Source organism: Aedes albopictus, chromosome 3 (assembly GCF_035046485.1).
Source record: "Aedes albopictus strain Foshan chromosome 3, AalbF5, whole genome shotgun sequence".
Lineage (NCBI taxonomy): Eukaryota > Metazoa > Arthropoda > Insecta > Diptera > Culicidae > Aedes > Aedes albopictus.
In genome coordinates, this window is record NC_085138.1 from 390,655,075 (window position 1) to 390,673,821 (window position 18,747).

At 40.8% G+C, this 18,747-nt stretch overlaps 1 protein-coding gene across 1 annotated transcript; it reads right to left on the reverse strand.

Moving 5' to 3' along the window:
- Window positions 1-14,851: 14,851 nt before the first annotated feature.
- LOC109410565 (venom serine protease) lies at window positions 14,852-16,655 on the reverse strand. Its single transcript, XM_019684096.3, has 3 exons — window positions 15,811-16,655; window positions 15,649-15,751; window positions 14,852-15,587 (listed from the first exon to the last, which is right to left on the reverse strand). Exons 1-3 carry the CDS (start codon window positions 16,258-16,260, stop codon window positions 14,950-14,952), a joined length of 1,191 nt encoding a protein of 396 aa, XP_019539641.2. The 5' UTR covers window positions 16,261-16,655; the 3' UTR covers window positions 14,852-14,949.
- Between the last annotated feature and the right edge of the window lie 2,092 nt (window positions 16,656-18,747).

The following is an 18,747-nucleotide window of genomic DNA, read 5'->3' on the forward strand; positions in this document are numbered from 1 at the left end:
ATGTTCCTTGGGCACTTTTTCATAACTCATGGAGACCTATCTACCCTAAAAATATCTGCACTCCGGAAACAAACACCCTGTATAAGTGATGAATGATCAAAATTTCATTGCATTTGGTTTATTGATTCCGGAGATATAACAGCTCAAAGTTGGCTATCGATTAATTATACCTTTTTCTAAATTCTTTATAACTTCATGCAGAATAGCCCGATCTTTTCCAAATTTTGACCACTGATACACAACTAGTTGATCTATTCACAGTAAAAATAAATTTGATACACTTTCGAAAAGTTATAGCTAGTTGAACATTTTTTGGAAGTGAAAATTTAGCTTGTCCTGATCATTTTGTCTATCCCCTGTATATCCCTTTCGAGACGGAGCGCAAAAAAGTGGAATTTCCATACAAATTGCTCTCCAAAACTCTTAGAATTCCCAAAAAAGCAACCATTATTTTTTCTCATTCGAAAGAACCACTCTTTATCTCTCGATTTCTAGCTTTGACTTCTAGATAAATCGGAAAAAAATATGCGACAGATAAAACTTTTTAATGTTTTACGGTTTTTGCTCACGTTTTGTTTACCTTGTTGTGGTAAATTTCACAGGAAATGTAAACAAAAGTTTGTTTACACACAAACATGTTTAAGTAATGGCTGAATTATTGAAACAGTGATGTACGAAGTATAAACAGAGGAAAAAATATGTAAAACTGTTACCGCTCAACAGCACAATTGTGCTGGTTCGTCACGAAAGGGATATGCCAAAAACTGCGAGCATTATATTAAAACTCAGTTTTCATGCACTTTTTATATGTTTTGGTACATTCTGATGTACAATTAAAATTAAAAAAAAAAAATTAAAAATTTGCTTCGATTTATTGTAAAATTCGATTTTATAGATACATATTTTGAAAATTGAAATGTCTACTAAATCGAGGTGTACCTGTAATAGGCTGTTCTTTCTAGGTTTGCAATTACTTTTATGAACATAAAATTTCAAAATAATCAAACTTTCGATTTGTTGAATTTTTTTTTAAATAAAATACACGATTTCTTTTTTGTACAAGACACTTTTGCGCTATAACTCAGTCATTGATTAACCAATTATCTTGAACTTTTGCAATATTGTGTACACTATTATTATTTTAAAAGAAAGAAATCAGGCTCATGCTCAAAATTTCCCTAATAAAGAAATTATTGTAATAAGATTTTGAAGTCTCCAGTTAGTCTAGTGGTCTAGTGCCGGAGACGGCAGGTTCGATTCCCGTTCCATTCGGGAAAATTTTCTCGACTCCCTGGGCATAGTGCACCATTGTACTTGCCTCAGGCAAAGACAGCCCTTCAATTTATAACTGTGGAAGTGCTCAAAGAACACTAAGTTGAAGCGAGGTAGGCCAAGTCCCAGTGGGGACGTAGAACCATAAAGAAGAAGAAGAAGAAGTTGTTGAGAATCTGTTGCGTGAAGATTACTCATGCCCCATTGCTTACTGTACGTACACTATTGAAGGAATCCTTAAGAAACTGTTAAAACAGTAAACCCTGCACATTTCGCTATTGTGCTAACGGCAACTCATATCAGAACATCTTGAAAAGGCGTAAAACGTGTGCTTGTGTAAAATTTATGGCTCCCTAACACCCATCCTAAGCATCCCCGGCAGACTAGTCCGCCGTGCTTGTTTCTGATGGAAAGGCAGGCGTACGGTTAATAAAAGGCAACTATACTCTCAACAACAACACCAACAGCAACAAGGAAGTGGTAATTCGCATGCCGCACTGCATAGTGACGACCCAAATTTGGCTAAACGTTGCCGCTGAAAGGCCTTTCTTTTTAATGGTATGTTAAATAAATTCACAATGGACGGGAGTTCCTGGTAGGGAAGATCCCGGGTGATGCTGCTGTGGGTACACTAAAACCCCAATTTACGCTCACTTCTTTTGCGCCAAACTCAATTTGCGCCCCCCGATTTACGCACTAATTCCCAAATAACGCTCCCCCCATTTACGCACTAATTCCCAAATAGCGCTCCCCCAATTTACGCTCCTTAGGCGTAAATTGGGGTTTTAGGTATTCGGGAACAAGTATCATGTGATACATATGATACATAGAGGGTTAGGGTAGAGGGTAGGGTAGATGGTTAGGGTAGAGGGTAATGTTAGATGGTAGGGTAGAAGGTAGGGTAGAGGGTAGGGTAAAAGGCAAGGTAGAGGGTAGGGTAGAGGATTAGGGTAGAAGGTAGGATAGAGGGTTGGGTAGAGGATTAAGGTAGAGGGTTGGGTAGAGGGTTGGATAGAGGATTCGGGTAGAGAGTAGGGTAGAAGGTAGGGTAGGTAGAAGGTAGGGTTTAGGGCAGAGGTTAGGGTAGATGATTAGCGTAGAAGGTAGGGTAGAGGGTAAGGGTAGAAGGTTAGAGTAGAGGGTAGGGTAGAGACTATGATAGAGGGTTAGGGTAGAGGGTGGGGTAGAAGGTAGGGTGAAAAGTTATGTTAGAGGCTAGGGTAGAAGTAGAAGGTAGGGTAGATGGTAGGGCAAAAGATAGGGTAGAGGGTAGGGTAGAGGGTTAGGATAGAAGATAGGATATAAGGTAGGGTAGAGGGTACGGTATAGAGTTAGGTTAGAGGGTAGAGTAAAAAAAAGAGGGTAGGGTAAAAGGTAGGGTAGAGGGTTAGGGTAGAAGGTAGGGTAGAAGTTAGGGTAGAGGGTAGAAGAGAAGGTAGGGTAGAGGGCAGGGTTGATGATTAGCGTAGAGGATAGGGTAGAGGCTAGAGGGTAGAGGGTTAGGGTAGAGGGTAGGGTAGAGACTATGATAGAGGGTTAGGGTAGAGGGTAGGATAGAAGGTAGGGTGAAAAGTTATGTTAGAGGCTAGGGTAGAAGTAGAAGGTAGGGTAGATGGTAGGGCAAAAGATAGGGTAGAGGGTAGGGTAGAGGGTTAGGATAGAAGATAGGATATAAGGTAGGGTAGAGGGTACGGTAGAGAGTTAGGTTAGAGGGTAGAGTAAAAAAAGAGGGTAGGGTAAAAGGTAGGGTAGAGGGTTAGGGTAGAAGGTAGGGTAGAAGTTAGGGTAGAGGGTAGAAGAGAAGGTAGGGTAGAGGGCAGGGTTGATGATTAGCGTAGAGGATAGGGTAGAGGCTAGAGGGTAGAAGGTTAGAGTAGAGGGTAGGGTAGAGACTATGATAGAGGGTTAGGGTAGAGGGTGGGGTAGAAGGTAGGGTGAAAAGTTATGTTAGAGGCTAGGGTAGAAGTAGAAGGTAGGGTAGATGGTAGGGCAAAAGATAGGGTAGAGGGTAGGGTAGAGGGTTAGGATAGAAGATAGGATATAAGGTAGGGTAGAGGGTACGGTAGAGAGTTAGGTTAGAGGGTAGAGTAAAAAAAGAGGGTAGGGTAAAAGGTAGGGTAGAGGGTTAGGGTAGAAGGTAGGGTAGAAGTTAGGGTAGAGGGTAGAAGAGAAGGTAGGGTAGAGGGCAGGGTTGATGGTTAGCGTAGAGGGTAGGGTAGAGGCTTATTGTAGAGGATGGTAGAGGGTTAGAGTAGTGGGTAGGGTTGAGGGTTAGGGTAGAGGTTTAAAGTAGAGAATAGGGTAGAGGGTTTGGGTAGAGGGTAGGGTAGAGGGGAGGGTAGAGAATAGGTTGGAGGGTTAGGGAAGGATGACATGTGATTAGATGAAAGATGAGATGAGAGATGAAATGATAGATGAGATGAGAGATAAGATGAGATGAGAGATGAGAGATGAGAGATGAGAGATGAGAGATGAGAGATGAGAGATGAGAGATGAGATATGAGAGATGAGAGATGAGAGATGAGAGATGAGAGATGAGAGATGAGAGATGATAGATGAGAGATGAGAGATGATAGATGATAGATGAGAGATGAGAGATGAGAAATGAGAAATGAGAAATGAGAGATGAGAGATGAGAGATGAGAGATGAGAGATGAGAGATGAGAGATGAGAGATGAGAGATGAGAGATGAGAGATGAGAGATGAGAGATGAGAGATGAGAGATGAGAGATGAGAGATGAGAGATGAGAGATGAGAGATGAGAGATGAGAGATGAGAGATGAGAGATGAGAGATGAGAGATGAGAGATGAGAGATGAGAGATGAGAGATGAGAGATGAGAGATGAGAGATGAGAGATGAGAGATGAGAGATGAGAGATGAGAGATGAGAGATGAGAGATGAGAGATGAGAGATGAGAGATGAGAGATGAGAGATGAGAGATGAGAGATGAGAGATGAGAGATGAGAGATGAGAGATGAGAGATGAGAGATGAGAGATGAGAGATGAGAGATGAGAGATGAGAGATGAGAGATGAGAGATGAGAGATGAGAGATGAGAGATGAGAGATGAGAGATGAGAGATGAGAGATGAGAGATGAGAGATGAGAGATGAGAGATGAGAGATGAGAGATGAGAGATGAGATGAGAGATGAGATGAGAGTTCAGATGAGAGATGAGATGAGAGATGAGATGAGAGATGAGATGAGAGATGAGAGATGAGAGATGAGAGATGAGAGATGAGAGATGAGAGATGAGAGATGAGAGATGAGAGATGAGAGATGAGAGATGAGAGATGAGAGATGAGAGATGAGAGATGAGAGATGAGAGATGAGAGATGAGAGATGAGAGATGAGAGATGAGAGATGAGAGATGAGAGATGAGAGATGAGAGATGAGAGATGAGATGAGAGATGAGATGAGAGATGAGATGAGAGATGAGATGAGAGATGAGATGAGAGATGAGATGAGAGATGAGATGAGAGATGAGAGATGAGATGAGAGATGAGATGAGAGATGAGATGAGAGATGAGATAAGAGATGAGATGAGAGATGAGATGAGAGATGAGATGAGAGATTTATGGGGTATTTATTACAATGCTCTGGTGTTGTAAACATCAGGGGTTTTCAAGTTGGAGTTACGGGCCATGCGAATTCCTCAAGAATCTTAAAGGCGATGAGAAAGTGAAATCGGCTTTTCAAAGTATGCATCTCAAGCAGCATTATAGAATAGGGTTCCGGGTCATTTTGCCGAATGCCGTTTGGTCAAACTCCATTTGGCCGAAAAGGTCGCTTGGCCGAATGCCGTTTGGCAGAAAAATGCATGATGAAATAAAGTGACCATGGCATTGTTTCCCGTTTCAGTAAATCTCTAAAGAACAGCCCATGATTCAAAGAACGCCATCTAATCAATGAAAATCAATACTAGAAAGAATAGCCTATGGTTGAAAGAAGGAAATACTTTTGATGGTCATACTAGTTTTAAGTATTATATTATGAGATCTGTGTAATTTTAAGATAATCTAGACTTAGTGCAGTCTGTACGACTGAAGTGTCGAAGACGGTGATAATTAAATACATAAATATTGGCAGTTAGAATGTCAAAAACTTCCTCTGAATTCTTTTGATCATGATTCGGCCAAACGGCATTCGGAAAAACGACCCTATCGACCAGATGGCATTCGGCCAAACGACATTTGGCCAAACGAACTTAAACTTAAAGCTCTTCTTCCTAGCACTTTCGGTTCATGAGATATTCACGTGGCCCGTGACCATAGATTGGAAACCACTGAATTTTCAACATATCTATATTAGGGATCTTGATCCTTAAGATGATCAATCCGTAAAACATTGGCTTTTCTACCTAGCACTTTCGGTTCTTGAGATATTCACGTGGCCCGTGAACACAGATTGGAAACCACTGATTTTTCAACATACATATATATATACATATCAGAGATACTGATCCTTGAGATGATCAATCCGAAAAACTTTTGCTCTTCTTCCTAGCACTTTCAGTACTTGAGATATCAACGTGGCCCGTGACCATAGATTGGAAACCACTGAATTTTCAAGATATCTTTATCAGAGACACTGATCCTTGAGATGAGCAATCCGTAAAACATTTGCTCTTCTTCCTAGCACTTTCGGTTCTTGAGATATTCACGTGGCCCGTGACCATAGATTGGAAACCACTGATTTTTCAACATATCTTTATCAGAGATACTGATCCTTGAGATGATCAATCCGAAAAACATTTGCTCTTCTTCCTAGCACTTTCGGTTCTTGAGATATTCACGTGGCCCGTGACCATAGATTGGAAACCACTGATTTTTCAACATATCTTTATCAGAGATACTGATCCTTGAGATCATCAATCCGAAAAACTTTTGCTCTTCTTCCTAGCACTTTCGGTTCTTGAGATATTCACGTGGCCCGTGACCATAGGTTGGAAACCACTGATTTTGCAACATATCTATATCAGAGATACTGATCCTTGAGATGATCAATCCGAAAAACATTTGCTCTTCTTCCTAGCACTTCCGGTTCTTGAGATATTCACGTGGCCCGTGACCATAGGTTGGAAACCACTGATTTTTCAACATATCTTTATCCGAGATACTGATCCTTGAGATGATCAATCCGACAAACACTTGCTCTTCTTCCTAGCACTTTCGGTTCTTGAGATATTCACGTGGCCCGTGACCATAGGTTGGAAACCACTGATTTTGCAACATATATCAGAGATACTGATCCTTGAGATGATCAATCCGAAAAACATTTGCTCTTCTTCCTAGCACTTCCGGTTCTTGAGATATTCACGTGGCGCGTGACCATAGGTTGGAAACCACTGATTTTTCAACATATCTTTATCAGAGATACTGATCCTTGAGATGATCAATCCGAAAAACACTTGCTCTTCTTCCTAGCACTTTCGGTTCTAGAGATATTCACGTGGCCCGTGAACATAGGTTGGAAACCACTGATTTTTCAACATATCTATATCAGAGATACTGATCCTTGAGATGATCAATCCGAAAAACATTTGTTCTTCTTCCTAGCACTTCCGGTTCTTGAGATATTCACGTGGCCCGTGACCGTAGGTTGGGAACCACTCAAATTAGCAAAACTGCTAAATTATTAATTGTAATTGAACAACTTATAACCTTTTCATAGGTTAGGAACTTTGTGATTTCGATCTTCACAAACTAATTATAAAACTGAAAAAAAAACACTCCCCCGATTTACGCACTAATTCCCAAATAGCGCTCCCCCCAAGTTACGCTCCCCCAATTTACGCTCCCCCCGTTTTGAGCGTAAATTGGGGTTTTAGTGTATTCTCATTTTTCCACCGGCAGGCGGCGTATGGTTGCTGGTCGGGCCATTTTTAGTCGGTGGTTGGGAATAAATATTAAACTCAGCTGCCGCTGACAGTGCCACCGACAACATGCGATCAGGAAACCAATGAATTGGCGGGAAAATTCGTGATGCGGAAGCAAAGAGAGCTCACTGCTGGTAGATGTACGGTGTGGTGGTTCGGACTTGGGAGGCTATTTATGATGCCCAAGCGAATGTGTTTTACCAGCGGTGGCTCTGTGGTGGGAGAGCGTAGAGTCTTTCTTGCTGAACGGGATCACTGTGGGAATGTAAGATTTAATGAGGTTTAAATAACGAGGTGATGAGTAGTTTTTATAGGGGATGGCATATAAATGGAGGGCCCATATAGCCGAGGCGGTAAACGCATGGGTATTCAGCATGGCCATGCTGAGGGTGACGGGTTCGATTCCCGGTCGGTCCAGGATCTTTTCGTAAAGGAAATTTCCTTGACTTCCTTGAGCATAAAGTATTTTCGTGCCTGCCACACGATATACACATGCAAAATGGTCATTGGCAGAGGAAGCTCTCAGTTAATAACTGTGGAAGTGCTCATAGAACACTAAGCTGAGATGCAGGCTTTGTCCCAATGAGGACGTTACGCCAAGAAGAGAGAGAGGGGCATATAATAGAACCTCGTTGTCGTTCAATACTGAAATATTCGGTATTTGGGGTCCCCAGAGAGCTTTGAAAAAGAAACTGATTTTTGTCACTATCTATCCGGCTTCGTGAACATATAATTCCGTTTTTGTCAACACTAAAAGTTTTATCAAAAATTTTCCCTCGAATATTAGTGATTTATAGTTTAACATTTATCTTGAGACAATGCATCCATGAAAGAATTGGAAATAACCACACACCTAGAAAATATCATGTAATTTTAAGTTTCCTGAACCTGACATATACGAGCATCTTCAAAAACACAAATTTAAAGGTTGAAACACGTAAGTTTACGTCTTTCAAGACACCCCACAATAAAACTTTTTTTTAAGCGTCTAGCAATCGCTAGAAGCGATTTGACAGACAAAACATAGAAAAGTAAAATAACGCCGTGCATGGGATTCGAACACCGGATCTTCTGATTGTGAGCCACATCTCTTACCCCTCGGCTATTTCACCGAGTTAGAATGTGGCTGATGAACGTGATACTGATTCTACGTTTCTGGTGAAACGAATTTGTTGACATCTAACGCAACCAACCAGCACTTACATGATGCGCGTAAAAATGAGTCCAATTTGTGATTCAGTCTTGAAAACGTTTACATTCTTTGGTGATTCCGTTTCGTGCAAATTTTAGGAATTTCTAAGTGTGTGCACCCTTGATAACATAAAATACGTTATACTAGCTCACAACACATTTTCATTCAGCTGTAAATAGTGCATAGTTCATGCTTTCTCTCATGCTTTACATAAGCTTCTGGTGTCATGGCCTTCATTTTACAGGTACAATCTTTACAGTATGACGAAACAATTATTCTGAAAACTGGAAACTGTAATATCTGGCCGAAAAAACAGCCTAAACTAGAAAAAGTTCATACAGTGGAACTTTTTTTTTATGCACATGGCTGAGGGCTCCAAGATCCCTCTAAATTCCCCTCGGACCCCATGTAACGCACTTGGGACCCTCCTAAACTCACAAAAACGCCTGCATGACGCCTCTGATTCCTGCTCAGAACGATTTGAAGCTTCCTGAAAAGCCTTGAAATCCCTCTAATGCTCCCGTAACGCCACTTAATCCCGCCGAACATGCTTTGAAACTTTCTGAAATTCCTCCAAAATTCACCTTACCACCCCCTCCTATTACCGCATGTAACAAATCTTAGGCCCTCCGAAATCCCCCAGCAACGCCTCTGAAACCAGCCTAATGCTCTGAGACTTCCTGAAATGCCTTTGAAACCCCTTTTAAGCCCCACTCGGACTCCAAGCAACGCACGTGGGTACCTGTAATGCCTCCAAAACCCGTCGAAATCCTCTGAAACTCTCTGCAATGCTTTCGAAAACCCTATCAGCCCGTGAAAATCCCGCTAAAAACCCCTTGGGACCCACTAAAACGTTCCTGTAACCTCCCTTTGCTCTCCCCTATGAACACCCTTGGCTGCCGTTGCAATAGTTACTGTCATTATTACATTTTCTAATGCACAATATGGGTTCTAAGTAGCTTTCCTCTTTTTATGCAGGGCATAAAAAGGTGCATCAATTAAAAGTGCATAAATATAACATGCATAAAAAGAGGTTTTTAGTGTACTTTCTGCAGCCTTTGTGTTTTCAGGACATTGATTTATTATCTTTATGGATATACAATACACCCAGCATATTCAAGCTCTCTAAACTTTCTTTGCTAAAACTGTTAATCTCAATTGACTTCGTTCGAATTAACGCCGATAGTTCTATTCGCCAAACTGTATGTGTATGTGGTGAGTGTGCTTCATTGGTGTTCCTTCCGGGGATCGCTGCAAGATGTCTATCTGAGCATTGCTCCAGGAACTTTCTTCTGTTGATTATTCTTTTTTTCTTCTTAGTGTTTATGGGTCTATGGGTGAGTTTAGTCTAGGATCCAGAAGTGCGATCTACGGGTTTCTCTAGGAACTTCTGCAGGATTTCCAGAAGAAACTCCTAAAGGAATGCCAATTCTGAAGGCTTCCACAAGAAACTCCTGAAGGATTTCTTGAAAGATTTTCTACAGGTTTCCTAAAAGGAGCGTCTGAAGAATTTCCCCGAAGATCTTCATGAGGATTTTCAGAAGTTTCTTCTGAAGGAAATTTCCAATAGTTCCTTCTCTAGGATTCCCAGAAATAGCTCTCCAGATATTTCTACAAGGAACATCAGGAGGGCTACCAGCAGCAACATTTGAAGGATTTACAGAAGGAACTCCTGGAAGATTCCCAAGAGGAACGCAGTATGAAATCCTAGGAAAATTCCAAAAGCGAAAGATAGAATTCAGCAAAATCGTTTGGAAGTATTAAAATCAAAGGCTTAGATGGTACTTGTGTTGCGCACAAATACCACAAAGGAACTCCTGCAGGAATTCTACACAGAGCTCATTCAGAAATGCTCGGATAAGTCTCAGACAATTTCCTGGAAAATAGCAGAAAAAACTTTTTTTTAGAATTCCCACAAGAACTTCTGATGAAATCCTAGAGAATCTTGTGAAGGAATCCCAGGAAGAAATTATGGAGTATTGTACTGTTCCATGCTGTTCATGCATCGTTCCTGCATGAGGTGAGTATCGCAGCTAATCGATCGCGTTCGCCATTAGGTGCGATCGTCCAACGATATGAATAATGGTAAAATCTTTCCGATCAATTTTTTTACACAGGTATATTGTTGTTTATTATATTTCTTTATTCGCTATTTTTATCCTTCTATCATCTATTGGAGTTTTGACAGCATGAAAAGATTTATAAAATACTGGCCAGGTGTGTGGAGATGATTCGGTTCATGGTATTGTAGATAGTAGCGAAATCTAAAAGAGCAACGAATATGCTCATCTTTGCAACTCCATTCACGATATGTGCAAGTACTCCTCGTGCTATGCTTTGCTATCCCAGAAAGAAATTTTGGGGAAATCCCAGAAGGAACTTCTGGAGAAACATCAGAAAGATTGTCTGGAGGGATTTCAGAAAATTACCTGGGAAGAGTTCCCGGAAATTCTGAAGAAACGGAGGAACACTTCTCGAAAGCAACTCTTGGATGAATTTCAAGAGGTTTCCTTGGTTAAAACCCAGAATGCTTTTCTTAAAATATTCCAATTACTGGTGGAATTTCTGAAAGAATCCCCGAAGAAACCAGAGAAAAAATTTAGATAGGGACATCTGGGCTAACCCAAGAAGGAACTCCAGAAGAAATTCCAAGAGAAAAACTCTTTTCCTAAAAATATTCTCATAGAATTCCGAAAAATAACCAAGTGGAATGGTACGAGATAACCTAGAGCAATTCTCTTAGAGTTCCTGGAGAAGTTCCTAGTGATTGCACAAAAAATCGTAGATATTTTCTAAAAGTATCTCAGAAGAAATTTATATACATAGGAATCTGTCAACACCTGGAGGAGTCTCAGAAGATACTCGTGGAGTAATGCCTCCTGGATGGAAGGAAACATATCCTTCCTTGTTAAGATATCGAAATCCCGTTCCGGGAAATTGATCATTCCAAGAAGTGTATTATTTTCGGATACGGCGATCTGGGTACTGGAATTATAATATGAGTTTCTTAAATTCCCAAAATGTGATCACAAATGTGGAGTTGTAAAAATGTGGTGAAAACCTCTTGCCGGCGTCAGTTGAGAGCTGTGAAAATAAGGTTTGCTAAAAAACGCCAAAGAACAATAACATTTTAGAGAATACTGCGTTTTATAACAATCAACAACATATTTTGTCAAAAATAATTATTCCGTTTTTGTCACTACATATTCCATTTTTGCCAACTAAAACTAAAACTTGCGGACCGTATTGACAAGAACGGAACATACCTGTATCTGCTCTTTTTTGTACCCAACTGTACAGCATTTTCGCGCGATTAGTTGTGCCATTGTAATTGACCAGCACAACCCCGCAATCTTGCTTAAACGTTTTCTTACAATTCGCGGCCCTTTTGAGAACATGGGGGTGCTTTTGAGAACATGGTTTTAGATGTCATATACCCAATTCTTGTTTTGCACGGGTCGGTTTTTCGCTATAACTCAGTCAATTTTGAACTGATTCTCATGAAATTGTGTACTCATGTAGGTACTATCCAAGTACGAGAAATCAGGTCAATTGGTTCGAAATTGGCTGAGTTAAAGGTAAAACGACTCGTTCAAAAAAGAAGAATCGGATGTATTAGAAGCCACACGGAGTCATGGCATATCTCCAATGATTTCCTGTTGAATTTACCAAATCAGGCCAAACATGTCTAAAGGTCCTATCTGCAGAAGAGAGGCTCTCTTTGGTTTCCCTCTCTTTCGTTAATATCTCAGCTGTTTATTTTTATTATGATTGTCTCATTGCATTGAACGATGGTCAAAACAATCATCTTTTGATTTGTGCAGCAAAAATAGTTGAAAAGTGTACCATTACATCGCAATAATTGAAAGAGAAAGTGAACAAAGAGAGCCTCTCAAATGCAGATAGGACCTGTTCAAATGTTTGGCCTGAAATTCTCAAAAACCGACAAATCTTCGCGACATTGCGTCAAGCAGTGGTTAGGAAATTGAGTGTTTGTGGATGCCCCCAAAGGGTAGTCTTTTCACCTTTTGTGGAATCTCGTAGCAGCTACGTTATTGATTATTAATAGCGGTTTTCCTACTAATGGTTTTGCCGACAACTACCTAACATTATTAGTCGGTATGTGCATCAGCACCCTTTTCGTCCTGATGCAAAACGCTCTTCAATTGCTAATGAAACAAAACAAAACGTCGTTCGTTGGATCACTTAATCGGTAATAAATCAATAACTTTTTCCACAAGCATCCAATCGTTTTGCGGTCTTCGAAGGAAAGTTTCATAAATATTTTAACTACAAGAAGCGTTAATCGATTTGAATTAAGGAGACAAGGGGCGACCTCTGGGATTTTTTATCTGAAGGTGTAATTTTTCCCATACTAAATCCTATGAAAACTTTGAACCGCTTGCGCTAAATTATAGTTTCACCGATTGCGCTGAAATTTTGCACAGGTCATATGGGACCTAATTGGAATCAAAACAGTCCACTGGAGCGAGAATTTGATGTTTGTCACATACTACTGCTTATCTAAAGAGATGCCGTCTGAACATCGTCGTATGTCGCACTGATGGCTCCCTTCTAGAAGGTTCAGTAGGTGTTGGTGTCAACTTTCGTGAGCCAAGACTGTATCAGTTTTATTCACTTGGTAAACATTGCATCGTTTTTTAGGCTGTTATCTTTGCTCTTATGTGCGAAGTCCAATCAGCACTTTAGCGTAAGTGTTTACGTGTGCAAAATCAAATACTTTTGTTCAGATAGCCAGGTCAATCATAGGATGAAGTAAGTTATCGCCTGTCGAATTTATATCGAGGAGCTGAATTCAGTAAGCGATGTTCACCTTGTATAGGTACCTGGCCATTCTTCCATCGCTGGAAAAAAAATGGCTGATGAGCTAGCTCGCACTGGAGCATCACTTCATGACTTCATTGATCCTGAGCCCGCTATTCTCCGGTATAGCAGTCCTGGTTAAAGCTTCAGACACATGGGCTGCCAGTCAGAAAAAAACCTTATTGGAAAAGTGTGCAGTCATGTCGTCAAACAAAATAGCATTGTACTGATTCATCTTTAGAGGTGTCAACAAATCCGCCTAAGAAGAATTGCAGCACAACTCAGCTATCACGTGGCGAAGCTCAACTGACCCCATCCCTTATTCCTTTCCTTTTCCGTCGGATGAATAGGCTCGTGTTCATGGCGATGGCACGAATTTCCAAAATAAAGGGGAACGTGCCTGTTGGAGATAGCCATTACAGCTGTACCTCTGTATTAGAATAACAAATTGTACAATGAACCCCACCATCACTGTTGATAATTAACATGAGCGAGAGAATGAGTGACCACGAAGGTAGCCAATGATCAATCGACAACGCTGTAGAAGCAGCAATAATTGTAAATATTAGTCAGTAAGCAATTACACGTTGAACTCGACACTACGTTCGATCTCTGTCTCTTCGGTCGGTCGATGACATTCGTCCTAAAATAACCATAAGTTCATTGCCCCGGCGCGTGTGATTACAGGTCGCGATATATAGAAAACGGTGAAGTCCCCCTGTAGAAAGGGACTTAGGAAATTTCTGTGATTGGGTGTTACTATCGTGGACTTAGTGCGTTTCGGTGCTAGCTAATTGCTAGCGAAGAAAGTCCTTCGAAGATCGGTAAGGCGAGTATCGCCAACAGTGCCTCTGGACCTTCTACTGATACTTGATAGAGAACCCTCCATAACGTCTTCTGCTGTTTCTCCTTGTAGAGTTTTTCCATGTTTCAAGAACAGATTCCAGACTTGTTAATTTCTTAAGCTCTTGAGAATTTCCTACAGAAATGCTTTAGAGATCAGTTCCATGTTTTTGAGTTTCTTTCAAGTATTCTTTAAGATTTCTTCCATATGTCATTCCTGGTGTTTCTCCAGGAGCTACTCTACAAAATAACGTAGACCTAGATATTCATCGTATAATTTGTTTGGCACGCTCTTCAAAGTTGATGAGTTAACCGAAAACCGAATGCTACGTAATCTAACTTTTAATATTAACGTTTCAAAAGTGTAGGAATAAAATACCTAACTTCACTCCAACTGAAATCCCACTATCCTAATTGTTTGTGGCGTACCACGTACAACAATGTTCTCGGACTGGTGCTACCAGATTGATAACGCAATAAAAACTTACAGTAAACAACACATTTGCACTCCGCGCGTACGCTCACTGCCACGCTTTCGCCAAAGCATTCGGCTTGAAATGGCATCAGCAGTCAGTGCAGTGCAGTAGTGGCAGTGGCTCACAACAAGACGTTGCTTCTATGCAGGAGCGCACACGACCAGAAAACACAAACGTACCCAACCCAGGCCATGTTACGCTCACTTCGTTTCTTATCACCCGGGCAGAGGCCGGCCGGGAACGTGTTGTTGGGTTGGGTGGTCGTTCACTGGTTGACTCGGTTTCCGGTTGGGGCCGAGCTCTTGTGGGCCGGCAGTGTGAATGGAATCGCAAATGAATGCCAACAATTAATTATTTTTAAAAGCACTTTTAACACAGCAAATGCTTTTTATTTCCGTTGTCGTGTTTTATTTCTTGCACTTTTTTTGCCGTTTCTCGACGATACATACAGAATGTGCATTTTTATTACGCTTTCTCACAAAAGTCGTACCCGGTGTTGGTTTCGATCCAGCTGAGATAGGAAGTGACCCGGGCGCTCACGCTGGGGTACTTGGAAGCGCACGTGATGCCATAATTGATGACGCCAATGGCGTAGACGGTTCCTCCGGACTGGTCAGTGTAGAGCAGCGGGCCACCGGAATCATACTGGCAACTGTCTTTCCCTGGCGTATAAGTACAAATTTGACTGTCCTGAACCGTGTTCATTCCAGATAGTTGAGTGCGGCAGGATGTTTGATTCACTACTTGGAGGCTGACTTTCTGCAGCTCAGTTGCTAGACGTTCGCCAAAGTCCAGCGTTCCCCATCCGAGAGCTTCCAGGTAGACGTTGTTGAAATTCGTATTCTGGTAGATATATGGAAGACACGCTCGGCTGACACCAGCATCGAAAATGATCTCGTCTACGGTTCGAACCAAAGCAATATCATTTGCCTTGGTACTGGCACTGTACTGACCATGAACAGTAAATGTTGAAATCCTCATCAATTTGGCGTAAGGAGTATCCGTACCGATATTCATATTCTGGTCTCCTACAAGAAGTGCACTATTGGTAATCGATCGCCCAGCGATACAGTGCGCAGCCGTTAGACTATGGCGATTGGTAACTGTTGATTAGAAAAGTTAGTTAGTCTTTGATTTTAAACTTCAACAATGAAGAGTATTTACTGATTGTAGCGCCACAAACAAGTGACTTGGACGAAATTTCAATGATTGCAGCCATCATCGGGAACTCATTGGCTTGCGTGGGTTTTCCTCCTACAATGAGTGGCTAAACAGGAAGGGTTAATAAGTCACAACATTCGAAAGCGTAACATTCACTTAACTTACAGTCTTCCGGCTGCCGCAGTTACACTTCACAGGAATGGCAGTGATTTGACATCGGAAGCGACCGCCATTCAAGTAGGGAGATGTCTGAAGAGCCACCACCAGTTTACTTCCATTCGTTGCCACGTTGAACGGAGTTGTTCCGCAGTAAACTTGAGCACCACTGAGGGTAGAATCGCCACTCGGAGACACCAGCAATTTATCGTAGTAACATCCGTAGGACGACGGCAAGTACATATCATAGCACTGGGCATAGAGATAGTGTCTGGGAGGTGCCTGTATCGTGAACCGACAGTTCGTTCCCGGAGTGTAGTAGTTGCTCCAATTGGGTGATTGGATATATCCTACAGCATAACTGCTATAACTGTAGGTATAATCACAACTACCGTAGCTTTGCCCGTGGCCTAAGTCAAACAGCACAACACAAACAACAAATTTCAATAGCCACCACATTTTCAGACCTTCAACCGAATAGTTCCGAATAAGATTGCCGATTGGCAAACTGCCTTCAATCGATTTTAAATTATCACCAAGTAACCTAGCGCCATGCGAATATTGATGGACAGTTGTTCAAACAGCACGTTTCAAGAAAGCTTATAGATGCTTCTTCAGACTGAACTGTTCTCCTGACGCAGTCACAGCACAATGCGTTCCGTTGATCTTATGGAACGCCTAGGATGATATCTTTTCACTTGAAGAGGAATTCGGCGGAGGACATTGGGACTGATTGTTTGAGGACCTTGTTTTCGCGTGAGGTTGCAGGTGGGTTGCATCATGACGTTTGTATTCGCCGAAATTGTTTTGTTGTATACAAACGATTCTACAGTGTCGCCCATCTTCCAGGGCGACAAATTTCAACTGTTCTAGTATATAATCCATTGTTATGTAAATTCAGATAGTTGAGATGTATGTACGTATCTACTAGGAAGCTGTTTATTTGCAATCACCTAAGGCGTTATCTACAGACTGAATCCAGTTGTATCCGACTGGCTATAAAACTATTTATCTGATCAAAAAGTTAACACAAGAGAGTATGTAGTAAACTTAGGCTCCTGTATGAGCTTTAAATATGTAAGGTACACTCGGGCTAGTTGAAATGGTCGCGATAAGGCGAAACAGCGCAATTAACGTAATGTTATCTAGTCACGTCATGATAAACAATAGTGTGATAATAATAGGTGTTTAACTAAACACTTTTAGGGGATTCACTAAACAGCGTAAACCGATTAAACTGATTAAATGCTGCAATCACCAAGGAAATCTTTGATAATTTCATTGCCAATTTCATGAAGCATTTCAATAATCAGATGATCATTAGCGTGGTTCAAAAATCGTTTTTGCTCCACACCGCTTATTCGATTCATAGGACTTCTCCCAAAAAATTATAGTTGATTTGAAATTGAAATTGAGAGTGCACAAGCCCTTTAAAGTTTGTATGGGAATTACTATGGGAAAAGAACGTTTTTCATTCAATTGATCGTAGCATTTCCCCAAGTGCCCTAGAGTGTTAGTTGACCCTTGGTGTTAGTTGGCTACTCTATCAGCTACAACTTTGCCGAAGACCACATTCAAATCGGACGCCTCATCAAGTAGTTATCGATTTTTATCCAACTGCAGAAACTTTAACAGTGATCGTTCAGCTTCCCAGCAGGCAACATTGCTGCACATGGCGCCAAATATTTGTTTATTTATTTTTTTATTTTTTTATTTATTCCGTCAATCAGTAGGGGGATTCACTTAACAGCGTAATCCGATTAAACGTCGCGATCACCAAGGCAATCTTTGATTATTTCAATCGCAAAATCATGAAACATTTCAAATAAAAAGAAAATCAAGGCTTACGCAGCATTTTAATCTGTTTAGTGAGTACCCCTAATGTAGACATGTGAACATTACATATAAACAAATTACTTAAATTAGCTTAAATTTAAATTGTTTTGGTTTCGGTTTGACTTTAAGTGTTGTTTTAGTTTTTTCCGAGACATTGTAAAGTCAATAGTTTCACAGTGGCGATTTTAAAATGCCATCATTCGGTTAAATGGGCCATATTTTGCATAATTTGTTCGGCAGTGGTTGGTTGAAAACATATTACGAGTTCATAATTGCCGCCTAGGTATGTAAAAATTAAATTTTGATAAAATTTCAGTTGAGTTAATTCTTTGCGAAACTATATCGTTTACAAATGAGACCATTGCAATCTCACGACGCTCTTTCAATGTTTGGATGTCTATGAGCATGCAGCGTGCTTCATATGATGGAAGTGGAAATGAAGTCCAGCCTAATTTACGAAGAGCATACAATAGACATTGTTTTTGTACAGATTCTAATCTTTCTTCGTGTGCGGTTGAATAAGGAGACCATACAGTGCTGCAGTATTCCAGTATTGATCTTATGTATGAAAAATAAAGAGTTTTTATTGTGTATGGGTTATAAACCCTAGCATGTTATAAGCTTTATGAATAATGGTCTTATAGTGGTCTGCGTATAGCACACATAAATCATGGCTACTATGTTTCAAGGCAAATTGCAGTGATGCCCATCGAATGCACTTTTTGATTTGGTTATGGAACACCTTTTGTCACTAATTGTGGAGCCTCGTAGCCGTGCGGTCAGGGTCACCAAGCTTTTAATCGCATCATGCTATGGGGTGAGGGTTCGATTCCCGCTCCGGGCGATGAAACTTTTTCGCAAAAACAGTTTCTTCTCTGTATCCAATGGTGCATGATCCGTGTGTTCGTTGTCTACCCAGCCAACCACATATCGTAAATCATTGTGTGGAAAAAATCGTATATTTTGATATATTGAATCAGAATTGTATAATATTTGTAGACAATGATTGCGTAAAATCGTATTTCATGCCGAATTTAATTTCAATAGCGATTTTGTTTCATATAGTCGTCTCCAATCATAAAAGGTGCGAGATGCTATCGGTAGGATCGC